At 37.4% G+C, this 26,372-nt stretch overlaps 2 protein-coding genes across 3 annotated transcripts in view; both read right to left on the reverse strand.

Annotated features, from left to right (window-relative positions):
* LOC135469151 (membrane-associated protein Hem-like) overlaps positions 1–15,447 on the reverse strand; it is a 32,327-nt gene extending 16,880 nt beyond the window's left edge. For both annotated transcript variants that reach the window (XM_064747692.1, XM_064747691.1), the window contains exons 1-20: positions 15,270–15,447; positions 11,871–11,984; positions 11,584–11,670; positions 10,954–11,010; positions 10,565–10,707; positions 9,681–9,771; positions 8,768–8,905; positions 8,229–8,277; positions 7,373–7,526; positions 6,810–6,875; positions 5,221–5,317; positions 4,609–4,733; positions 4,106–4,146; positions 3,724–3,815; positions 3,164–3,245; positions 2,871–2,929; positions 2,416–2,561; positions 1,961–2,093; positions 1,615–1,734; positions 411–550 (exon numbers count right to left, since the gene is read on the reverse strand). In XM_064747692.1, coding sequence (XP_064603762.1) covers positions 411–550; positions 1,615–1,734; positions 1,961–2,093; positions 2,416–2,561; positions 2,871–2,929; positions 3,164–3,245; positions 3,724–3,815; positions 4,106–4,146; positions 4,609–4,733; positions 5,221–5,317; positions 6,810–6,875; positions 7,373–7,526; positions 8,229–8,277; positions 8,768–8,905; positions 9,681–9,771; positions 10,565–10,707; positions 10,954–11,010; positions 11,584–11,670; positions 11,871–11,984; positions 15,270–15,374 — 2,039 coding nt within the window. In that variant the 5' untranslated portion in view covers positions 15,375–15,447. The remainder of the gene's footprint in view (positions 1–410; positions 551–1,614; positions 1,735–1,960; positions 2,094–2,415; positions 2,562–2,870; positions 2,930–3,163; positions 3,246–3,723; positions 3,816–4,105; positions 4,147–4,608; positions 4,734–5,220; positions 5,318–6,809; positions 6,876–7,372; positions 7,527–8,228; positions 8,278–8,767; positions 8,906–9,680; positions 9,772–10,564; positions 10,708–10,953; positions 11,011–11,583; positions 11,671–11,870; positions 11,985–15,269) is intronic.
* A 1,853-nt stretch (positions 15,448–17,300) lies between these two features.
* LOC135469152 (farnesyl pyrophosphate synthase-like) lies at positions 17,301–24,937 on the reverse strand. The gene is made up of 9 exons (XM_064747693.1): positions 24,808–24,937; positions 23,622–23,792; positions 22,979–23,119; positions 22,459–22,539; positions 22,038–22,160; positions 21,351–21,515; positions 19,737–19,814; positions 19,139–19,273; positions 17,301–18,227 (listed from the first exon to the last, which is right to left on the reverse strand). Exons 2-9 carry the CDS (start codon positions 23,763–23,765, stop codon positions 18,027–18,029), a joined length of 1,068 nt encoding a protein of 355 aa, XP_064603763.1. The 5' UTR covers positions 23,766–23,792; positions 24,808–24,937; the 3' UTR covers positions 17,301–18,026.
* Between the last annotated feature and the right edge of the window lie 1,435 nt (positions 24,938–26,372).

Genomic DNA, 26,372 nt, shown 5'->3' on the forward strand with positions numbered 1-26,372 from the left:
CATGCATTAATTTCATGAAATATACACACCATCATTTTGATGCTTTTAAATCTTCAGCCAGGCTCCACGAACAACGAGAGCGAAGAAACCTAGAAATTTCCTATCCCTATGCCAGTGGCTATGATAATTCAAATACGCAAACATGAACATCCACCAGCACATTTGCACACAGTGTACATCTAAAAATGAGGCTGAGTCGTCTAAACTGTGTTAAGTGAAACTGCTAGACTCTAACCAACAAGGATCATGTGTATGTCAGGAAGCCTGTCCAAAACCATGACAGGTGTGGTGGTTCCATCTGGAAGATATTAAAAACCCTGCACATATGTATGCAAGAGAAATACTCTTCAGTACCAAATGAAAACCAATCAAGTAAATAAAGGATCAATTCATTTTTAATATCTACATACCTCTTGAAATCCTCTCTTCGCTTCCTGTAGCTTTCTTCTCCAGGTTTCTCCAGGTCTTGGGCTTGTCGCTTCACTTTTCCCTTCATGTCTTTCTTCTGGTGAGCCTGGGAAAGTAATGCTGCACTGTGTTTTGGTAAGAGCTGAAATGTGAAAGATGAGCGAGAAATTTAGAAACAAAATAGCAGCAACTGATGAGAGTCAAATAAGACATTAATAACAAGAAATCAGTAGGGTACTGAGGCAACTACAACCAATGATGTGAGGCGATACATGATTCAATATTTTGGTCTCCTTTAAGCCATTTTCAACAATTAAACTATGTTTCTGGGGTTTTTTTAACTGAAAAATATCTAATTGCCCAACATGTTACATCGTTTGTTGGAGTACTCTCCTAAAAGAGTAGGTTTGGTCTGGTTTGGATTAAACAACTTCCATGCCTGTTAATGATTCATTCTGAGCTTGTTTGTATGAATTCAGCCACACTTTTCAAATCGGGCCTCCCTGGCTCAGTCGGTTAGCGCGCTAGCGCAGCGTAATGACCCAGAAGCCTCTCACCAATGCGGTCGCTGTGAGTTCAAGTCCAGCTCATGCTGGCTTCCTCTCCGGCCGTAAGTGGGAAGGTCTGCCAGCAACCTGCAGATGGTCGTGGGTTTCCCCCGGGCTGTGCCCGGTTTCCACCCACCATAATGCTGGCCGCCGTCGTATGAGTGAAATATTCTTGAGTACGGCGTAAAACACCAATCAAAAAAAAAAAAAAAAAAAAAAAAAAACTGTATGTAGTTCTACAACCTTTGTGCATGTTTGCAAGATGTTACTCAAGCATATTCTGAAGGCAATATTCTGTGACTAATAAAATTATGCTTTTTGTGGAGCCCTGAAACCGGTCAATCCAACCAATGTAGTTTCCAAAATAAAAATAAAAATAGGCATAAATTGTACAGAAAGTTTCTCTTTCATATGCGAAAAGTTGGAGGAATTAGGGTATGACGATATAAGTACATGTCAAATATAAACTATTTGACACTACAATGACTACTCTAACCAGAAAAATTTCATACTGCTAATGTTTTTTTTTTAAAGTGTTAAAGCAATTACACCTTATTGTTTGCCATGGCATGACTTGCTTAAATTGTAATGGAAAATGGTCTATTTGTCAAATATAACAGGCATGACCAGGCTGTATCCCATGGCCTAATTAGCTTACCTTATAATGAAGAATGGACTGTTCCTCACAAATGGCAGTGATGACCTGGTTGACCTCTTCTGACATCTCCCTCAGAAAATAGTTTGCATACTGGACACTGGTAGTACCTATGGAGTACCGCTGGCAAGTACATGGAACAATGATGAAAATATCTTGTTTCATGGTTAAAGCTTTAACAAGGTACACTTCAAATAAATGTGTCAAAGTATCAGGACCAAGATCATCTTTTCACATATTATACTACACTTTGTCCGTGACAGAGTAACTCATTTTCCCTCATTATGAGCTTTCTGTCGACATACAAAGGAATTCTGAGGTGAAATGTAGTTGTTAAGGCTTGACTAACCTCTTCTGGACACAAGTGATGTGTAGCATTCATGAAGTGGGCACAGATCAAAGGGAAGACAATAGTATATCGATGTTGTGCTGGAAACTCCATACACTGTTTAAACTGGTGCTCAAAATGCTGCGTATAAAAACTGAAACAGACAACAGCCAGAACAAATTACAGAGTTATAATCCCTGTCTTATTAATGTCTTATTTCTGGTATTGAAGCAAAATTACAAACAAAACAAGCAGTATGTATCTGTTAATGACCTTTAACCATGTACATAAGAGTATAAACCTTGTACTGCTGATTGGGAGTTACACACATATACACCACATAATATGCAGTAGAAAAACAACAACTGCCACATAATATGCATTATTCATTCATAATATCTCGCAGGCAGAAATTTAACATTATGTCCATGCAAGAGTGATGGAAGCAGGTAAATGCAGCTTAAACATCAGCTCACCAGTATATGGAGAGGTCTGCGGTTTCGTTGAGCATTTCGTCCAGGTAGTCCACCATTTTGGTGTGAAAGACGATAGTGTTGAGATGTTTAGCCAGATCCACATGGTCTTTTAGTATCAAACCTGACTTACTGACACTAGAGTAAGCCTGCAACAGCAAATGACAAATGTATGTTATAATTAACATACCAATCAACATTAATACATACAAACCTATAATGTCTAAATCATACTCTGAGGTACTGAACCAAAAACTTCAATACTCCATAAAATAATGGCATGGGGAACGCTGCCATAAAGCCTGCTTCTCACCACACCCAGAAAGGGCAAGCAGTTTTCAAAACTTTGAACAGCTTTTATGACTTTTTTTTAGATTGATGCAGCCCAAAAAAGGCAGGAACGATAGACATTTCACTTCAGTAACTGTAATCTGCAATTTAAGATCTGAGAGTCATACCTGCAATCTGAACCAGTCCAACCTCAGCCCCCGGAAATCAAATAATTCATTCTCCTCCACTGAAACAGGCAATAGTCAGCTTAGGAGTAATGTATGCAAAAAAACCCCCCAAAAAACAAGAAAAAAAAAACAACAAACCTGAAATACTACTATACCTGAAAAACAAATGCACTGCATGCTACAATAAGCTGAAGATGACAAACACAAAGTGATTCAATGAGAACAATAATTCAGCTTTTACACAACAGTAAAAATGCAAAAAAACAAAGTATTCTCTTTATTACAGAACGTACCTTGCTTGACAGTCAAAGCTGCAATAGTGTTATAGACTGAGGACAATATCACAGACTCATCTTCTGGGCACATGGCCATTTTCTGAAACAAAAAGACCACCAACTGTTAATTGCAATTTCTTTTCAAACATTGCAAGCAAATGACAGTATCTTGAAAAATACCATACTATTTGAATTAAACAGTTTTCGGGATTTGAAAAAGTTTTCAAGATAACTTTTGTACACAGACCAGCTGCAGTGCTTTCAACAAAGTTTCACATCGTCAATAAAAATATAAGCACATTTAAAGTTAAAATTAAAGGTAAGGATTTCTTCAAATTCTAAGACTATTTACAGATTGCATAATACACCCGTATATACATTTACATATATGTATTCCCCATTAAAATCAAAATAATTTCTTGGTTTTCTGGTCAAGAAAAAATGTCAGGAATATATTTGAGGACAATGAATTTTTCTGTGGATATAACATAATATTCAATTCTTAACGGCAAGAAAAACTTTGCCAGCATCATCATGTGAAGATAGTCTAGAAATGAGTGAGAAAGAGAATTACTAACCTGTATGAGCTGATTGAGAAGTACAGCATCATACCCAGACAGATACTGGACATAGTACCTCTGCATCACCTGGTTATACTTCTTCACTAGGGCTGAGAAAGATACAAATTGTATAACATGGCTTTATTACAAGATTTACAGACCATTCCAAGTAAACATAACAAAAAATTATGCCAAGTAAACACAACAAAAAATATGTGTGGATATTCAGATTTTTATTATTGATTTTAATATTAAGAAACCTTTTAATATTTCATAAAAGCACCCCTTACTTCTACAATGTAGCTATTAAAAACATGCAACATAGACAGGGATACATGCTACTGATGTCCAGCCAAATAGGACTTTTTCAAGAGAGACAAATTATATTACCACAACTTACCCTTTAATTCTTCCATGTAAAATAGAAGTTCTGGCAGCTGCCTACAATACAAAAACACCAATAAGGTATAAACAAAAATTTAGAACATGGACAGTGATACATGTGCCACCTGCATTGCACAAAGGTACACAATACATAAGCAGGTGGATGTAGGTTAAAAACAGGTGTTCTGTTCTCAATATCTTTATAATTGTTTTTTACCATTATTGATCATTGTATAATGCCATCCTAAAAACCTGTTTACCCATACTATGACTGCCAGTACATTATGGGCAGACGAAACAGGTGTGCCCGAAGTAAACAATCAAGTTATAGAAAGTTATGCTAGCAAATGTCATGTAACACTACACGAGCCAGAGTACAGCTTTCTGCCACCACGGACATGGCAACAATTTGGATGTCAAGAAATCTTATTTTTATTAACAGTAACAAAGATTTCAAAACAATAACATTTCCTGGCATACATCCTTCTGAAGTAGTCAGGTCATAGTTGGTCTCATTACCTGTCTACAAAGTCTTCTTGAGCTATTTTGATATTGTGTCGCTTTGATGGGGGGTTGTCAAAGTGACGCAGCAGCCAGTGAATTTCATCTCTACCCATGCACACTGCTTGGAACACAAACAGGGCCTGCAAATTGAAAGTACATAGCCCATTATCGTAAACAGTGATTAACAGAGTAAAGTCTGATGTTAACCTTTTAAACACCTAAGAACACTATAATTCTACACCTGGATATTCTTAAACATCGAAATATAACTTTGTACCATAAATTTATATCACTGTTGTGTAATGATCATGGGTTTTCGTGGGTGAAGAAAACCAAAGTGCCCTGGGTTAACCACTGACCCCTGGTAAGTTCAGCTTCTCCCACGTACACATGCATGACATACAGATATTGGTGAATGACATCTTTAACAAACGTTAAACTACTCAAATGGCCAGACAGGCATTACGACTGTTTACTGTCACCAAAGCTACATAAAGAGTGAGAATGGGGAGATTCACAAATTCCTCTCCTAAGGCCATGATGAAATACACCTCATTTACCATGATGACTGAAAGACAAGCCCCTTTGGCCACGACTTACCATAAACAAGCTAAGGAGTTAACTTACCTTTGGTCCCAACAACCCTGGCTGATCTGTAAAAATGGCTGTCAGCTCTTTCAAAGCTGTGCGGAGAAATTTCCTCCTCTCTCGATGTAGAGTTGGTCTGGAATACAATGAAGAAGTTAGATATGCAAAATAAGAACAAAGTAAAGCATGCTAAGCTGTATGTAAGTATTGGTGTTTACTATTGATGTACAGAACAAAGTAAAGCATGCTAAGCTGTATGTAAGTATTGGTGTTTACTATTGATGTACAGAACAAAGTAAAGCATGCTAAGCTGTATGTAAGTATTGGTGTTTACTATTGATGTGCAGAACAAAGTAAAGCATGCTAAGCTTAGTATTGGTGTTTACTATTGATGTACAGAACAAAGTAAAGCATGCTAAGCTGTATGTAAGCATTGGTGTTTACTATTGATGTACAGAACGAAGTAAAGCACGCTAAGCTGTATGTAAGTATTGGTGTTTACTATTGATGTGCAGAAAAAGTAAAGCATGCTAAGCTTAGTATTGGTGTTTACTATTGATGTACAGAACAAAGTAAAGCATGCTAAGCTGTATGTAAGCATTGGTGTTTACTATTGATGTACAGAACAAAGTAAAGCATGCTAAGCTGTATGTAAGCATTGGTGTTTACTATTGATGTACAGAACGAAGTAAAGCATGCTAAGCTGTATGTAAGCATTGGTGTTTACTATTGATGTACAGAACAAAGTAAAGCATGCTAAGCTGTATGTAAGCATTGGTGTTTACTATTGATGTACAGAACGAAGTAAAGCATGCTAAGCTGTATACAAGCATTGGTGTTTACTATTGATGTACAGAAAAAAGTAAAGCATGCTAAGCTGTATGTAAGTATTGGTGTTTACTATTGATGTACAGAACAAAGTAAAGCATGCTAAGCTGTATGTAAGTATTGGTGTTTACTATTGATGTACAGAACAAAGTAAAGCATGCTAAGCTGTATGTAAGCATTGGTGTTTACTATTGATGTACAGAACGAAGTAAAGCATGCTAAGCTGTATGTAAGTATTGGTGTTTACTATTGATGTGCAGAAAAAAGTAAAGCATGCTAAGCTTAGTATTGGTGTTTACTATTGATGTACAGAACAAAGTAAAGCATGCTAAGCTGTATGTAAGCATTGGTGTTTACTATTGATGTACAGAACAAAGTAAAGCATGCTAAGCTGTATGTAAGTATTGGTGTTTACTATTGATGTACAGAAAAAAGTAAAGCATGCTAAGCTGTATGTAAGTATTGGTGTTTACTCTTGATGTACAGAACAAAGTAAAGCATGCTAAGCTGTATATAAGCATTGGTGTTTACTATTGATGTACATCATGTAAAATGTTGTACTATTGACTGTTAGCACAGTCATAAAATTATTTCCCTCAGATGTTTTGAGGGTAAGCTTTTATTTAAAAGATTGTAAAACTATTCAGAATTTTTATCTGATAATATATCTGGAGAATAGGAACTTACTGGTAAGAAAACAGCACCTCAAACAATTAAAATTTAAAAAAAAATTTTGCCGTGTTTAGAAAATTATTTCAACAGGATGATAACATGTTTTTCACACTGGATTCTGTACTCACCCTGTTTGTAGAGCACTGCTCTGAAACTCCCTCACCTCTGTCATACGTTTGCTCTGTATGTTATGACTAGAAAACAGAAAGCATATAAATATTAATGCATGTAGTATGTACTGGTACAGGTAATTCAGACACATGTAATATATGGGAAGTCAACCACAATATGACGTGATAATTTGTCACTCGGATGCGAAACCCACGACATACAACACAGTTCCGTGTGATCGAGTCTTGCCGTCTTAAAACAGTGTAATGTACAACTCACAGAGAGCAAGATGTGGCTATTATGTTCTATCACACTGATATCTGCTGATATCAACCACCAGTTCACATATAAACTTAACATAATATATACATGGATCACAACTTCTATTTATTCAGTAAGCATCGTTTTGGTATAGATACTAATACTGTTATCAAGCATAATGATGCTTGAACAAATATAGGTTGTGATCCATATATACCTTATATTATCCAACCCAGTTTCTAAATGTCATTGAAAGAAGTCAGCTATGAACTTAGACCCCATCTGAACTACCTTTGTGGGCCCCACCAGAACTACCTACCCCTTCAGGCTGTCAAAGAAGTTGGTGATGTAGCTATGTATATGGAGAACTTCGTCACGACACAGCTGTACGATGTAGCCTGCCTGTAGAGCTGTCTTCCACAGGTCCCAGGCCTGGGGGTCTGACAGGTGCTGATAACACAGCATCATCCCAACTGGAACAGGCAGCAGAACACACAATGGGTATACATGTACTGTAATTCTTCAACCTTTTCGCGTGTTTACAGGATGTTTATTCAAGAATATTCTGAGAGTATTACTCTATGTAAACTGATAAAATCATACTTTTTGTGAAGACCAGAAATTGGCCAACACAACCAATGTAGTTTTGTCTGCAAACTTACATTAAAAAGGTGCATAAAAAGGATTGAAAGTTACTCATCATATGCAAAAAAGTTCAGTGATAAGGGTATTATAGTGTTGACATTGGTTTACGTGTGACAGATTTGGTTGACATATAACATTGAACCATTGATACACCTGTCCATCTTCTTACTGTTTTTCATTTCTATAATACAATTTATGTTCTTTATGGTTCAGCTTGTAAAGTAGTAGTCTCACTGGTGAGCATGGAGGGGATACAGCATAACACTATGAGATTTTACATGGCATTTATGCCATGTAAAGCTTACTTTTCTTTTTGTCACTTTGAAATTTAAAAGCTGTTTGATCAGTCTGTGTCAATATGAAATTTAAAGCTGTTTGATCAGTCTGTGTCACTATGAAATTTAAAGCTCTTTGATCAGCCTGTGTCACTATGAAATTTAAAGCTGTTTGATCAGTCTGTGTCACTGAAATTTAAAGCTGTTTGATCAGTCTGTGTCTACATGCTTACAGAAATGAATGCATTAACTTACAGATGACCCATTTTTCCATGGAATCTTGTGATAAATATTCACACTGAATCTGAAAGTGAAAATAAACAGCTCTTTAATACACGAACCAATATACATCTACATGACCTAAAGTACATATATAAATGTATACAAATCATTTATTCAACATACATGTATACATATAACAGAAAAATTAAAGACATTTAAGACATTTTATTTTTAAAATTCAGTTCACTTACTGATCAAACACGTTGAAGCAGTACTTCAAATATGAACAGTGTTTGACTTAAAGAAGCAATACAGCACAAAACGTGGCACAACCAGTTTTCAACAGAATTCTGTCCTGGTGACAGAGACAAAAAGCAATCGAAGTTCAAAGTGAGGCAGTTCTGACATAGTGGTCACACCAAAAAATTAAAGGATGTAGGCACAACTCCTTACCAGAATAGTATGACCCGTAATGCGGGCATATGAAAAGTGCTTCCTTATCATTTTTATACCTGCTGCCATGTTTACACTACCTCACATACCTGGTGAATGGCATAAACTTTCTCACATACCTGGTCTGTCAGTGGCACATTCATGATCTTGGTTGGTTCCCCCATCAGACTGAGCAACTGCTGAGACCTCATCTGTTCAGCTGACCACGTCCGCTGGGGGTAGATCTTGTGGAGTGAGAGCAGGGCAGGTAACAACAACTACAACAAAGCATCAAAATAAGACAAATCAAACTCTGATGAAGACTAGTACAAAAGAGCGACCTACATTCCATACACTTGAAAACAGCAAAATAAACTGAATAGCATGCCAGAATCAGAAGATATTCACTTTTTGTTTACCTTCTTCCCTTACTAAAATATATCAAGACATATGAAATACTCCTAATGGTAATAATGTTGTATTTAGCCCTAATCATTCATTCATTCTTAAAATATAGAGCACAATGTTCTCTTCCTGCATCTTAGGATAATGTGTAATTTTTGCCTGTTTGCTTTAAGTCCAGATTACAAGGTCCCTTTTGTCAGATCAACTCAAGGAAGTTGACTGGAATTCTACACATTGTATGAAATATCGGTCCTCCTGCTTTCATCTGATTAACCAAATTTGATGTTTTAATACATGTATAATAAATGGTACAAAGTGAACTTGGTTTCATGTTCAAACACAACTGGTATCTTTATTTTGGCCATATATGACAACCATTTAACACAACACCTCTATTTGCAGTGCTACATCACTGAAATATCAGCACACCAGATAAGACATCACAACTTTGTACATGTACAACACTGATTCAAAGAACTCTCCTATACAATGCAGATGTACTAGGCTACTGAAGCTGTTTGATGCACAATGATATTGGATATTTGTCCATACATACATTTCATACATTTGTAACATTTTACAATGACACTGAAATAACTGGTTATCAACTGACACAATGCAGCTAGCCTATTCACCCCACACACCTACCCTTGAATGTGGAATGAACTCTTCTGCAAGTTTTTTCATTGGTGGATCATAATCCAAGATCATCTGTCCAAGTCTTGGGAAAGACGGATCACTGTAAACATAGAAAAACAATTCTGAATGTGAGATCTGTGGGTGAGACATGGATACGTCATGATTTTACACAAGTCGGTCAATTTCATCGGCTGCCTTAATCTGTTCAAGTTCTGATCTTCTTACAGCTGACCAGCCCTTGAACAACAAGGCTGGAGGCTTAACTCCATTTCTTTCTGGCAAAGGCTGTGACGTTATGTCAGACAGTTTTCCAGGTACTTGATTAACGATAGCAGTTTAACCTGGACTGTATGGTGTTTTACACCCATAAACCTGACAGACTGGCAAAGTCATAAATGGAATTATACACAATTCAAATAAGTATATTCTGAAACATTGTTCTGTGTAGACTGATAAAATTATACTTTTTGTGAAGCCCTGAAATTGGCTAATCCATCCAATGTAATTTTGTCACAAATTGGACTGACAGTTTAATCTTTCACAGGCAAAACAGTTCGAGGAACTAGGGTAAATGAATTTCCTCCATGAAATGTACATACTGTATTTCATCTAAAGTTTAGCCTTTTTCAAGTGGCACAATTTGCTTGATTCTGATTATATCATTCGCTTTTTAGGGCCACTAAAGATTTTTGTTTGTCAGAAAAACTTAATACTGGCATGAAAAGTATCATTTTAAGGTCTTTATGTGCTACTGAAAGTACAGGTTTACACATTGATTTTACTTACAGTCCAAATGTAGTAAATCATGCCCTGACAAGACTTAGACCGATCGTACTCTCAGAATGTTCAAATGATACCTGTCTTGATGAGAATTCTATCAAAGATCCCATTACCTTGTGCTGTGAAGGAACTCATGTGCTGCATTATACAGCCCCAGGACAGCCTTACGATCCTCCACTTTGGACACTAAAATCATTATACTGGTGTACGTGGACACCAGATCCAAGTACTGCTTCGTCAGGTCAAAGTTCAAAATCTGCAATGAAAGATTTGAAACTATTTTAAACACAAAACCTGTATAAATGTTGATCTTATTTTCACAAAGTATGGAAAATGGTGAAAGTTCAAATTGTTATATTCCGTAATGCATACAATGGTCATACATCACACAGCCTTTTGCATTAGTAAATTTTATTTTCTGACATTACAGCAATTTACTAAGAGATGAACCCATAAAGTAAAGAAAATTTATACATTTATATTTCATCAAAATATGACATACAATGTTGAGATGAACTTGGCAAGCATCCATTGTAGTCAACAGATCTGTCACATGATCCTGGAAAAAAAAAAACATTAGCATTAATATAAAACAAAACGCACATGTAAATGCGGTGTTGTGCACAACACTACTACAAAAAATGTGCCCAGAAGAACTGTTGTATATTAGCATATCACATTGTTATTATATTCATTTATTTATTTGATTTATGTTTTATGCCGTGCTCAAGAATATTTCACTTATACGACAGTGGCCAGCATTATGGTGGGAGGAAACCGGGTGGAAAACCACAGCCATTCCCAGGTTGCTGACAGACCTTCCCACATACGGCCAGAGAGGAAGCCAGCATGAGCTCACAGCTACCGCATTGGTGAGAGACTCCTGGGTCATTACGCTGCGCTATCGCGCTAACTAACTGAGCCACAGAGGCCCACCATTGTTATTATAACTTTAATCTAAAATAACATTACATACAACACAGTCACTCGCACAAAAAATTTATTTTATTACATGTGAAAGCTTCATTATTTATTATTTATTTAAACCAGCCATTTCTCAGTAATATATTACATGTATGTAATTACATCATGATTTGGACAACTAGATTAAATTTTTGTATTAATACACTACCTTAAAATCCATGATATCCACAAATGTATAGTAATACAGTGATAATGATTTGACCACTTCATTCTTGAAGTTGTTGATAGAAGACATCTGCAAAGCACAGCACAATACAAATGTTTTTTAATAATTACCACTGACATTTGCCAGATTTACATAACTATGCAATGAGAGCACACATCAAAATAAAGCAGAATTTTAATTTTAGTGAAATAATGTACAAATGTTTACGCTATTAAAGTCTTAAGTGTGACCAGTTAGATGCTAGATTACAATAGTCCAAAATCCATTACCCCACTTGTTCCTCTTGCATCTAACACAGGGAACTTCTTCACAATAGTCCTCATTGAGCTTTCAAGAGTTTTCTCGGACAAGAACGGAGGTTTGTTCTCAGGGTTTCCAAGCATCTAAACAACAGAACAAATATCAATTCCAATTAGACAGGTGCATGGCAGCCACTACAATCAGTAGCAATAACAAAGTGAAAACTTATTATGTATGAAGAATTAGATATTTCTAAGAATCCAATCCTACCATGCCTATCTGTAGCGGGATTCACATCCCAATTTATTTACAAATGCTGTACAGTGTAAAATTATAGGGTTTTCTTCTTTGAGACGAAAATCTACTACAAGTATCTGATCGTTGGCTAATGCCATTGAGTAAAAAATAAGTCATACACACACTTTATTATGATTTTGCATATTAATCATGTTCTAAAATGTGTGCTATTGCATGACATGAAAATTTCAAGCATTTTTCCTTCAAGTAAATGTATCTTCGTAGAGTCAGCCTTGAAATGCTGATGAAAATATGCAATACATTGGACAATATGGCTGAATGTGTGCCAGTGTTGTCACTTAACAAGCAAGCTGCATGTATATGTGTGTACTCCCTTATTTCATGCAGATGTCCATCTAAACTACAGCACTCAAATATCAGCTACATGCAATAGGCTTACTATCAAATTTTGATTCTCTTGTATTCAAAAAAGTACAATATGTTTCAATAATATGAGCACAAAATGTCTAATCACAGACCATATAAGTACATTAAAGCATTAGCCTTCAGGCATATAGTACAAGCATTTCATTCAACTAACAAGCACAAATGTAACAGGACAACATGGAGTAAAACATGACTTCATACAAAGGTGTTACAAAAATACCATCAAACAACAAACACTGTTTAAAACTTGGCAGAATGAGTAAAAAATCACATTCACAAATAAAAGATGAGGGGCTAAAATATGAAAACAGTTACAGCCTTCCCTACTATGACTTCTTCCACTGAAATATTATTTTGGATAAGTACATTATACATGTAACTTTTTATTCTTTTTCTTCTATCAGTTTATATTCCCCTAGTTTGGATCAGAGGCCATCTTCATGCCTTAAATACATTACAGTACTTGAAGGATAAGGATAACAACAATGTCACTTCCAGTCAAATATTAAGATGTGGCAAAGGCTCTTACCGTAACCTTATTCCAAGGTGAACAATGGAGGGGAAAAAAAAGCTAAATTAGAGTAATGCAAAAAATTGCGCACACAGAAATGGAAAAAACGATATACTTATTGCACATATGTTCCTCCCAAAATACAAAAAAACATCAATACCAGTAATCTGAATTCTTTTCATTTGCATCCACACATATTCAAGTAGGTACATGTACATTAATGGTACATAGTCTATTGCTATGTGTTCTGCTAAGGTAACATGCTATCCTTTGAAGTAAAAATATGATTGCAATCTTAGCTGTGAAGAAATAGGATAAGTATTCAAACTGCGTGTCATGAACCAAAATATGCTCACATGCTTTTCCTGCTTCAGCCAACTGACATTTCTAGGTATATACTTTAAATAAAGGTATTTAAGTTTTAAAAACTAAACTAGAGCTGGAAAAGGTTCTATTCACAGCAGTTCAGATGAATTGCAACAAAAACTGTACATGTACATGTAAATATACATGATGCACCACAAAACCGAACGTGAACAATTTACATGTTGTTTCAATGCCACTGATGGATGGACCATGCTCTGGAAATTGGACTACTGACCACCATTTTGTTTTACCCAATCAGTTACATTTATATTATTTTTATGATCATTATGACACATGACTTAATGACACTGTACTTGTAGTACTCTCTCAGTTTGTGAGCTGATTTCCTAACTACTCACACTAAGTTTAACACCTGATTTCAGAACATTACGCTGGCAATAAAAATGTGGGAGAGATATTTTATTTTTTAGTTCTTTGATAGAGTTTGCAGTTAACTCATGTTTTACTATTACAACTTGCAAGCATAAAATGTTCTCAGATGTATGTATGTATGTACATGTAGGTATGCTAGGGTTTTATGTCCTGCCTAACAATTTTTCAGTCAAATGATGAGGAAGAGTCATTCAGATTCAGATGTGGTTAGACCAAACCCCAGATTGTGGTCTCAGGTTATAAATTCCACAGCAGTGCCCTAGTCACATTGATTCCACATGGTATCCTAATTTAGCTTAAGTCACAATTTTCCATAGATCTGAAATTATATGTTCCTACAACCTATACCTTTCTAGTCAGGGAGCAACTAGTATGACTCTGGGAGTTGTGCTTTTAAAATCATGAGAAATAATAAATCTATTCACCTCTCTCTTCACATTTCCAGAGGTTAACCAATCCGTAACAATTTGAGAATGCCATTACTCCTATTTGATTCACTGCTAGAAAAATTACCAAATCATTGCATCCTGCTTTGGTTTTAAACTTGATAATCCTAGGTTTGTACCGAACTTGGTTGATAGGCGCATCTATGTTTCCGTTACTAGCAGTCTGACGGTTATTTACTAAACGTCTCCTGCCGAACTTGTGAGCTTGTTGAGCATGTGCACTCATCTAGGCAGCATCTTGGACAACCAGCATGTTGTGTAATCGGGATTTACATGTACGTTTGTTTTTATCAAAGCAAAGGGTTTTATCGCACTTGAAACAGTGGCAGTTTGTCATGACAGAAGAAAAGGCTGAATGGGATCAATGCCTTGGCTTTTTGACCTTACCTCGGCACCAAATTTCTGGGGTTTTGGGCAATATCCAGGGTGCATGCTATATAGGATTACAGGCAACCATGCCAGTCTTGATGAAGAGTTATCCACGCACTGAACTTTTCATTTAATGAACCATTAACAAAATGGCCAGAGTGAAGAAAATAGCAGAAACCATACACCATACATGCACAAACTTTAAACACGGCTGCCTAGCCTACTTGCCAGATTTTAACGTCACCTGTGCCGTGGTGCATTATTAGTCAAAGGAGTGGGAGAAACTGATTAAGAAACCATCAGGTGGGAAAGTCGAACACTACAGAACTTTTGTATTTATGTCTAGAAATATATCTGGGAGAGAATTAGCCTGTGTTCAATTGTGTTTCTGTGGTACATAACAACGAATATTTTATTACGGACTGCTTGAGATAACCAGGGTCTACCAAACAACACACATTCGGGAACAAGGGCTCACTGCATTTTGTGATGAAGATAAATTGACACAGTATTTTCTGATTTGTACGGGCACGCCTGCTTGACACTGTTTCATTAATGACTGTAGCCAAAATGGGGTTTGTGTAGTGAAGTGACTTCTAATGTAGCAAATGTAAACTCAAGTCAGACGACAGCATCATCACGGGGCTGCTGGTTATTACCTTTTTGATGTTGTAGATCCGCGTTAACATCCCTGCACCCCTGTCATTGAGGATGGTTAGCTTTTCGGCCAGCTTTTGCTGACTGGGTATCATTGCTCGAGACATCTTTGCGTTCGGAATAATGCCCAAACAAGATCAAATTATTTGGGTGGGTCAGTCGCTCCTGTCAGTCCTCCATTGTGGCTTCCTCATTTCAGAACGAGGCACCGGAAGAGAAGGGTATTCCAGGAACAGTCCATAGTTTGGTAGGGGTGAACCAGATCCCAGGCGGCAGCTGTAAACACTTGGATGTTTCCCTTCCTGCTGGCGACATATCTTGTAGGGTAACAGTCACGCAAGGCATATACATGTTCAAACGCATACAAATTCGTTATATTTGCCTCGTGTGATGGCCGTTTTATTGCTTACGCAATGTCCTCATACAAATCGTTTGTCTGTTTTTAGTGTTGACCGCATTTTGTGTAGAGTGATCATTTTTACAAACGTCAGAACTTACGCGATATAAAGGGTATATTTAGCTGAGTAATTGGTTTGTTTGTCTACCTATCCGTGCCCCACACCAAGTTTGTAAATTTGATCATTATTTAATAATAATCGGCATATTTATTCAATATTACAGAACAGAATTAACTAGTTGCTGAGCGGGTTAACTGTTATTTTGAGCAGTGGAGTTGCACGAGTAAAGTTGTGAAAATTTCCCAAATAAGTCAGATTATAACGGTAAGGAGCATTTACTACTGTTTACATGCACATTAGAACATCCCTAGTATAAATCGATGTCAACTGATTGTTCTTACAAATTAACTAAGTTTTTCTTAGGTTGGCCTTACCAAAAATACTCCATGGTAATTGCTCAAATTGACAAAAAATAGCCGCCATCACAATATGTTTGTCTTAACTGGAACAAATATTACTTGTAACATGATTAATGTGGCCACGCAAAATGTCATTCAAGGCAGATAATCTCTAAACACGGCCATACAGCTGCCTCCATTTGGGCTGATAAAGGTCATGACCTCAAGGTCAGTCTTGTCAGCATGAAGGAGGCAGGCTCAATAACTGATATGATGTATGCTAAGAAATTGTGATTATTTTTCATGAGATGTAATTACCGTGAACCTTTTTGGTTCAAGTCTCGCCAGTAATTTAATTACAGAGCCCATACCTTTGATGTCAGGTTATGCTAGGGAAGTTAGGTGTGCTTGTGAATAGCGATAAATGTTCTTCATTGTAAATCTGAGACATTTAGGACTGTTTAACACCGCAACTGCATTGCTCGAAATGAGTCAATCCACTGCTCTCTGGTAGTCATGCTTGAGACACATTCCAAAAGAACAAAGTAAGACAAAATATCAAGGCATTTGTCCTTAGAGTGCATGTACTGTGCCTCCTGGTTGCAGGACGGATTTAGGCTGTTCTTTTATCTAGTGCTACTTCACGGAGATGACTTATTGAAGGCAAGTAAGCCATACCACTTGAAACATTATACTGATATGGGACAACCAGTTGCTGCACTATCCCCTTAATGCTGAACACCAGGCAAGGAAGCTACAACTTCCTCTTTTAAGATCTTAGGTGTGACCAACACAGGCTTGACCTTGGATCTACTGGACCTCCTGAAGCAGACGCTCTACCAACTGAGCCTTTGGGGCTGGTAGAGACTATTGAAGCAGTGCGTATTTTAAATATGCAGTTTCCATTATCATTTTGAAAATGAGAGCTCCAGACCAAAAGCTGCAGCTGAACTAGCGAAAGCTGTATTCAAAGCACACAACCTCAGTGGTCACAGGTGTTCCCCTGGCTCGCATAATCAAAACTAATATGAACTCTAGTACAAGTACAATGCTCTAGATCAACCACTATTACTGTAAGTAGTGGAAAGCTGAGAATATTTCCTCTGGAGGAAAATGTACCTTCTCAAACACACTACTTGTACATGCACCTCTGAAGACTCCTCTACTGATTGAACTTAAATATGATCACCTCAATGAAGAGAATAGAAAAATGGAACCAATCCACTGCTTTGTCATCAGTATTATTAAATCATTGCAGCTTTATATTCATTTCTACAGCACTGTGAAGGTCATTCACACAAAGAGAACAATTAATTCAACAACTTAAAATATGAACAACAGAAAGAACAAATACAGCATATTTAATGAAAATACACTTATACTAATTCCTCAATCTTTTCACATCTGAAGGAGCAACTTTCAATGCAATTAATGTCACTTTTTCATTTAAATCTGGAGACAAAGCTACATTGGTTGGGTTAGGTCAACTTCAGTTATTCACAAGGAGTATAATTTTATCCCTTCACTCAAAATACTGCCTTCAGATTACAAGTGAATAAATCTCATGTGATATGTGAAAAGGTTGAAGAATTACAGTAAATACAAAAAGAGCATACAAGTTCGAGATATTTCAGGATCCACTACCAAAGGCTTGATTGATACCAGGAATAAATCCATTGTATCCACAAACAGTGCAAGATACAAAATTACACATGAGGTAATATTCTATAACATTGAGCATGAAGGTATGAAATCACTTGTCACAATCTTTAGATCACTGCCTACCAATGAACACATCAAAAGAATAAAATCTGCGACAGTACAAAACGGTGGTCTAAAGTATATTTTGCTTCCAAAAAAGAAGTCTTGACAAATGACTCACAAAACTGTGTGTGATATATAAATAAATTACTATGTTACCATAATAAACCCCGGGTAACTGATGACAATTCAAATCCATGGCTTATTTCTGACGTTTGTATATCTTCAAAGCAAATGTCAAAAAGACCTCCTTGGGTAGGTTTCCACTGAATTTGTTGATAAGTTTAATCAAGTCTTCATAACTTTCCTCTTCATACTTGGCGTAGACAGACTCCAGGTCTAATTCCTTGTATAGTGATTTGATTTCAGCCACTTTTGCTGCATCATTCTGGCCATAATTATCCTGCAACGAAAATAACAACGAAGAAATGAATACAAAACATGTTTTCAGAATCAGGAGAGATAAGGTTGCCTAAGAGCTCAATACATAAAGTGCTTAAAATATTTACCATAACATGAACATACACAATAGGTATGTGATGGTAATGAACTGGGTTATTTATGGTCAGTACCACACATTCAGGACATCAACAAACATCCCACGGATATTACTGTGCTTTATATGTAAACATAACCTGATACTACCCTAGACATTAATTCCAATATATGAGAGACAAGTTGTGAATTTTGTAATATATGAATAATCCCCCTCATATTATTGTGCTTTAGCACTGTGTAAACTCAATACATGCAGCATAGTTATGGGGTGAGTGAGTGAGTGCTTGGGGTTTAACGTAGTGCTTAACAATTTTTCAGTCATATGGCGACAAAGGAGTCATTAGAGTACATGTAATGTGCCTATTTGTTGCAGGACAGATTTCCACTGCTCTTTTATCTAGTGCTGCTTCTCTGAGACACCTCACCGAAGGCAAGTAAGCCGCCCCGCCCGAGCCATTATAATGATACAGGTCAACCATTCGTTGTACTATCCTCTTTATGCTGTATTCCAAGCAAAGAAGTTACAACTTCCTCTCTTAAAGTCGTGACTGTACCCAGGATCTACCGTTCCCGAAGCGGACGCTCCACTAACTGTGCTATTGAGGCCAGTTCATAATTTTTGAGATACTACACTGCTTTAAGTGTAATATAGTGATTACACACCGGCAGTGATGGCCTGGGCATGGCAATAAGCTATGCCTATGCTCTATAGAGTCGAGCTAAAAATGGCAGTGACAAGCTGAAAACTTGTCACTCGTGAAACAAATGGTCTTAATCCAGTTGCGCACACTTAACAAGCTGAGAAATGTAACATACCTTTAACACTTGTAACTGCTGTTTGTTAGCTTTCTTCAAAGCTTGAACTATCAGCCAGCCACATTTGTTGTCCTCAATATCTGTGCCGATTTTACCAATAACTTCTGGGTCTCCGTAACAGTCCAAGTAATCATCCTGGAAATCAAGAGACACTGATATATTACCTCACTAATGGATGATCACAACGCTGTCTGCCTTTTATGATTTTCTCTTGCAAAAAATCTTAGCTTCAATTTTGTGATAAAATAAATAATGTCTATGATTTCAAAGATACATTTTCTTGGTAATCCAAGTCATTATTTATTTATTTGATTGGTGTTTTATGCTGTACACAAGAGCATTTCACTGAACAGCACTACTGTTGGAGGAAAACGGTCAAAGCATGGTGGGGGGAAACCCACAGTCATCTGTAGGTAGCTGACAGGCCTTCCCACGTATAACTGGAAGGGAAGTCAGCATGAGCTGGACTTGAACTCACATCAACCACATGGTTGACAGACTTGTAAGTCATTGTTCTGCACTCGTATGCTAACCAAAGTAAGCGGGAATCCAAGCACAATACAGATAAACATATTTAACATTATGTTAAGAAGCTTACCTGAACCTGGAAGTAACATCCCATGTGGAGGAGGATTGTCTTGGCATTCTCGTGAGCCTGTTCATCAGTGATTCCAGCCTGAAGGCGAAAAGAGAACTGTTAACACAGGGATTAATTTCCCTGAGGTTAGCTGTGCTACTCCAGCCTACACCGTATTTATTTCTATATTTGATTGTTGCTGAATGCCGTAATAAAGAAGTTTTCACATATATCGTGGATGTCAGTTTTCAAAGTTGTGGAAACCAGAGTGCCAAGCATAAACCTCCAACTTTTGGCAAGTTAATGATGAACTTTCTCACATGACATACAGATACGCCCACAATAGTGGTGGATGACAATTGGTCTTCAATGAACGTTAGACTGTACAAACAACAACACAAGTGTCTTTAACAGCTCATTATCACCAGGGCCCCACAATCACAAAAAGGGAGAAACTACAAATTCACTTTGACTTAGTAGGACAGTAACATTTTGATGACAAGATTCATGTATCATGCATGGCTGCGAAACTATTGTTTTCAGGGCCTAGACCGCTGTTCCCTCGAAGTGCCCTTTGCGTCCCAAAAAAAAAAAAGGGGGGGGGGGGGGAACAGCCTAAATTCATTATAAGGCTCTGATTATCTATATAGTCGCTAGGCTTCTGCTAGCCGTTCACCACATTAGGTTTGGCGCATATGATTTCTGTGTGGCGAAAGCAAATTGGCTTCCCTTCGCAGAGTGGCGTCCCTTCCCACAGTGGGGAAAGCAACAGATACCTTTCAACTTCAGTTGTTTAGGTTTAAAGTTCGTAAAATTACTCTAATTTAATTTTGGATCCACAATCAAGAAGGAAAATTTGACTTTAGTGTGAAAAAACTTGGTTATGAAAACAACAAAGTTTTTAAAGAGCATTTAAAATTAGAAATGTACGCCCTGAAGTAAGTGACAAAATTCGACCTGCGATAATTCAATTAGCGTTCAGATTATGCGGGCCGGAAATTACTTTCAAAAAAAAAAATCCCGATCGACCGACCCAACTTTGCGGGGTTTGTTACCTGCAACAAACAACTTTTTAATAATGGCCTGGGGTAGCTATGATACAATGTGATGATCAGATATACATATCATCCGGGATGGCAGAATTCTCCGCATATCAGTAAATACAAGCCATCCTTGGACTGAATTTTCAGGCTAGGTACGTGTTGTGGTGTGCACGTGGGGTGGAGGTCAACCGTAGGAACGGAGGCCCTTAAAAATGTACGAGAATCGAAATATTCAACAATGAGGTGCCCTTCACTGGTAGTTCCACCCCCTGCCCTTCTGAGGCCAGATTAGGCCCTAGTTTTTCCTTTCACCCCACCCCCCCCCAACCCACAAGACTGATTGAAAGATTTTAGCTATGACAAGCAGATCTATGAAGATAAAGCTGTCTGTTGATTAGTTGATATATTTCTACATCTTACATTTTAACATGGACCATTCCTTTGTCTATGGGCATTGGAATTTGCTGTTATTTTTACTATTTGCTGTTCATACTCTAAAAACACATCTGCACTGGTAACAGGCGTGAGCCCTTTTCCACAACCGGATGCTTTGAAAAATAACCTGTCTGATGTACTGCCCAGTGACACATACCATGTACATAGCTAAGGCAACGGGGAGGTAGAAGGAATAGAACGCGGTCTTCCATTTGACGATGGCCATGTAGCGATCCTCTGTATATTTGATGAAATCTATGGAACCATCCAAGGCCGCTGTTGTCAAATCCAGGTTCTGTCCAATGATTGTGTTCAGTGTAATCTACAAAGAGACGTATATATTGAGTTAAATCAGACAGCCAGTGGTAGGAAAAGGTAACTTGGAGAGTAGATGGTTTCTGTTTGCACCACCAGCATTTCAAGGATACAGACCTCAATGTTTACAACCCTATTAATTATTATTAATAATAAGATTTCACCAACGATGGTTTTCTTCTTCTAAGGAATGATGGGACACGAGTTTTGGTATTTAATCCCCGTGTACATCACAGATTTACTGTAATTCAGCAACAACATGCCTCCAATCAGACAACGAATTAATATACATTTGAACATCTCTGAAATAATAAATGATTTGGTTCATTAAATCTGACCAAAAACTACAGAAGATATTCTAAGCTCTGAGCAAAAATTAATACCACAGACACTCCAAAAGAATTCAAATGGTTGCCACTGCCAAATAACAACCGCTAAAATTTTATCCCTGACTGTTGAGGTAAAATGCTTTGCTAACTTTAGACGGACCATGTTCTTTACTATGGATAAACCAATCAAAAAAACTAACCTCGTGGAATAATTCCATAATATTCACGTAGCAGGGTTCATTCTTGAAATGTTTCTTGAGCACCACATATACGGCTGCCTCCAAGAAGAAGGAGTCATTGATGGCAGTGAGACCTACATTCTCCTGGAAAAGAACAGAATTTATAAATCATAATATTACCTAAAACAGGTTGATAATTTTGTGCCATCTTATTATATGTTAATGGTTACAATGATATGCTGCTCCTGGGTGCGCTGTTTATTGTCATACCATGCTTTGATGCGAAGTCTAGCCTGCCTTTCAAGACAGCTTGACATTTTGATCCATCAATGATTTAGAAGGAAAAATGGGACAACAGTTTAAAACCTCAAAGTATAAACCTGTTTTATGCCTGTTTTTTTTTTTCAAATTGCACAAAATTATATGCACAATTTATCATTACCTTTTTGTACCAACATGGCTGCCCTCTTCTTGTAACTGACGCATCCATGATATCATCAGCCACTAAGAAATACGCTTGGAGCTGAAATAACACATGATCTTGATACAAATCACAGTGACAGTAGACCAAAGAAATTTTTTATTCAGGTTGACAAATCCATTCAAGCTTTAAACTACAACTCCTTCATTAGCCAAGGATCTCGGCTGTGATCTTTTAATATGGGGTTAGGCATAAGGGTGGCTAGCGGTCCATGGGTATCAGTCTATATAAGCCACTGAGGTCTCGGCCTACTCCTTCAACTACAACTGAGCCAGTGCAAGTACTTACAACTGTAACATAATCTAAAATTTCATCCAAAAAGTGCAAGGCACATAAATGCCTTGAAATATTACTTTATATTGCTTTGGAGCTGAAACTTACATCTTTCCAGTAGAATATCAGCCTACCTTGTGTCGTATATCATGATCATTATCTAATTCTGGCAAATACGATGAATAGAGCTGATCTGATGGCATCTTACCCATTCCACACACCAGCCCAAAATACGAGCCTTTCGAAGATTAGACTCTGTATGTTTGCATTTATCTGTCAACAACTTGAATGATGTGACCACTGACACGCCTCGGTTTTTCTTCCCATGAGGTACATTATATTCATTCACCTGTAATATTGAAAAATTTATAAGCATTAAGTTTTGAGTATGTGAATGCACATACACTTGAATGTAAATTTAATCCTGCCAAAATAAAAAGGTACAAACATGTCTAACATCACGTTGGTATTAATTTACTTCAAATATAAATATAGCAATGCTGAATACAGTTTTAGTAAGGCTTAAGAGATTGGCTTATAGCATTATGGCTAGTACCGCCACAGCTCCCAATCACCAACTTCCTGCCACCTCATAGGTTAATCATAGCGAGCTGAAGTGTGGGGTTTGCTTCACAAAGCATCACTGCATGTACATAGCTACCATGAGGATGAATTGCCTCCAGTGGTTGCCAGGGGGGTAATGTGGATTTCATGTGCAGCAAATCCTTTGTGAAACTGGACTCATGGTTCGAATTCCCAGGTGTTTACATCTACAGATTCATCCCTGACTATATGGTCAGCAACCCTGTGAACCTGTATTTTGCAAAAAGAGGATGTATGAGGATACAAACCTGTCTGAACCATTTAATAGCATCCTTAATCTCTGGATTGCTGATCAAATTTTCCTCTAGATCATTCAGCAGGTCTGGAAAAACTTCATCAAACTGCTGTAATTCAGCATTAGACTTGGCCTTTTTGACATCTGGCTCACCCATCCTTACAACTCTGGAACAATGTTGAGACTGCCAAACATAAAGAAATAATAGCAACAAGATATCAAACTGCTTTGAAAAAGTCTCCTTTCAGTAAAAAACAAACCTAACAATGTTCCTCCTAGTTAGTGTTTAACAAAACCTGGTATAGCAGGAATATTTGTCCCAGAGACAGATATGGCCTATATGACAGTTGATTCCTTGTTTCACTGTTTGTGTGTCATTTCACCTTCTGCATCGGAACTCAATAAATCATTTTTTGGCCAGAAACTGACAAAAAACGCGCCATTATCATACTCTAATGATGATGAAAAACGAAAACTGTTCCATCGCAGAAGGGGGCCCACAGCAGTTCTCCAAAATACTGAGCCAAGCGAATACACAAGAAATCAACTGTCATTTACCTAAAAGGCAATCATCCTAAAAGTTTTCTGATACATTTTGTTAGTGCTCACATGAACGATGTTACTGGAATGGTAACAAGAAACCTAATGGGTCGCAAAACAGAACACATCTGAATAATGGTTTATATATACATGTATGTCACTATTGGTAAGACAAAATAAGTCTGTTACACTACAAAAACACCACAGAATACAAATCAGACCGACAGCTATTTACAGGTACTTTATATACATAGGGTGTGAGAACACCTGTTACATAAAGGATAACATGTGTGTGTTTAACTGGTTCAGTAACTGTATGGTCCCCCTCCCACGCACGCATCAATATTCTCTGTTCTTCCTTCTGCACGTATAATAGTTCTGAGGTTTCAAACGTCAATGCTTTATTTTGATATCTGACTGACCTGCTAGAGTTTGGAATCAGTATATAATAAAGCAAGCCTTTTGCCCTGTTGAATTAGCTTGGTACTAACCACAAAAATTAAAGACTGCCATATAGACAAGTTAACTAGAGCCATGTTCAGCACATGTACGTATGTATGTTTCATGTAAATTACATGGCTCATGTTCTTTTCACTGCCTAAAAAATCTTCTCAATTTTGAAGAATATCAGTGATGTCAATTTGTGCAACAAAACTTACAGGGTAGGGCGTATCTTCCACGGAATAGCACCGTCCTTGTCGATTTCTTTAAAGCATATGCATTGAAGGAGATGACAGACTGGTTACTTAGTTGATTAACATCACGCCATACTCACACCACTACAGCTGCCGAGGCGTCCGATGACACCATTTACAGTACAGGCTCGTTGATTAGCCAACTTAGTTTCTTCTTTTGAAATTCAACCAATGTATGTGATCCTTACATTTGCAGGTCTACCCGATTTAATATCCCGAGGGGTGACAAGGGTTAGTATTCCCGCGCTTTTCAAATTTGGACAAAATGCACTCTACACGCTGATCACAAAAATTTCTATTTTGGCCAAACTTAATCATAGGTCTCAGCTAAAATACTTTAGGTCTAATGAGCGTTATTTTCGGGAAATGCCACTGAACGAGTTCGTGACGAAAGTTAATGTATCTTCTTGAACAGTTTAATATGAAATATCAAGATTTAAAACTAAGTTTTAGTCGTTATCAAGTACCTCATGGTTGCACGTTATCGCTCAAATTCTGCTAATAGAATTTCAGAGCTGCCACAGAACATATTTAATTTAGTGAGAAAACGAACGAGTAAAAATAAAACACGTAATTGAATTTTCAGGGGAGATAAATCGTGGCTAAAAACTGATTCAGACGAAATTGGAAGGGAGGTAAGTCGTAAGTATCTGAATTTGTAGCTGTGCACATTGATCATTTACTCACGTTAGTGATATTTAAGGTTCAAATAACCTTTGCCGCAAATCAGAATATGACTTTGCTAGCATTTGACCATGTAATGAGATTGCAGAACTGAAGCGACAGTCAGACTGAGATTGATTTGTATAATGCTTTGAAGGCCTAATTAACATTACGGGCGTCAAGAGATGCTCAGTTTTCGTATGATAGTAAGTGATACGTACACATCTGTATTGTATTGTAGACCCGACAAGGCATGGCCGTCAAACCCAGTGCATCGTTACAAAATTTCAGACTGTAACCAAAAAATGATGTTCCCTGCCAATATGCGAGTGCGTGGATTTGATGAAAACTGTCAATTATAGGATCGGTTATGGTATTGTAATTTGTAGGATAGCAATCGCTATGCAAGTTTATACGGTAGTTAAGTATTCCAATTAAAGCAGTTATTGTTCATTAATCCTTTAACTTTTTCATTAGTTTGATGTCCGTACTGCATATAGGTTATGTTGTATGTCATTGCTCTGTCAGGATGTCATTCACAGTGACAAAGCCATTGAGTGGCTCAGTAGGTTAGCACGCTATCGCTGCGTAATGACCCAGAAGTCTCTCACCAATGCGGTTGCTGTGAGTTCAAGTCCAGTTCATGCTGGCTTCCTCTCCGGCTGTTAGTGGGAAGGCCTGCCTGCGGATGGTCGTGGGATTCCCCCAGGCACTGCCCGGTTTCCTCCCACCATAATGCTGGCTGCCGTTTTATAAGTGAAATATTCTTGAGTACAGCATAAAACATCAATCAAATAAATAAATAAATAAATAAATGAAAGCCATTGATACAGAATTAATAACTGAATGACAATTCCATGAACACA

The sequence above is a fragment of the Liolophura sinensis genome, chromosome 6, assembly GCF_032854445.1.
Source record: "Liolophura sinensis isolate JHLJ2023 chromosome 6, CUHK_Ljap_v2, whole genome shotgun sequence".
Lineage (NCBI taxonomy): Eukaryota > Metazoa > Mollusca > Polyplacophora > Chitonida > Chitonidae > Liolophura > Liolophura sinensis.

Coding starts and splice junctions, on each gene's coding strand:
- LOC135469152 (XM_064747693.1), bottom strand. CDS start 23,765: ATGGGTGAGCCAGATGTCAAAAAGGCCAAGTCTAATGCTGAATTACAG. Junction 22,540..22,978: donor TGGGCTGGTGTGTGGAATGG/GTAAGATGCCAT, acceptor GTGTTATTTCAG/CTCCAAGCGTATTTCTTAGT. Junction 19,274..19,736: donor GATGTTACTTCCAGGTTCAG/GTAAGCTTCTTA, acceptor CTTGATTTCCAG/GATGATTACTTGGACTGTTA.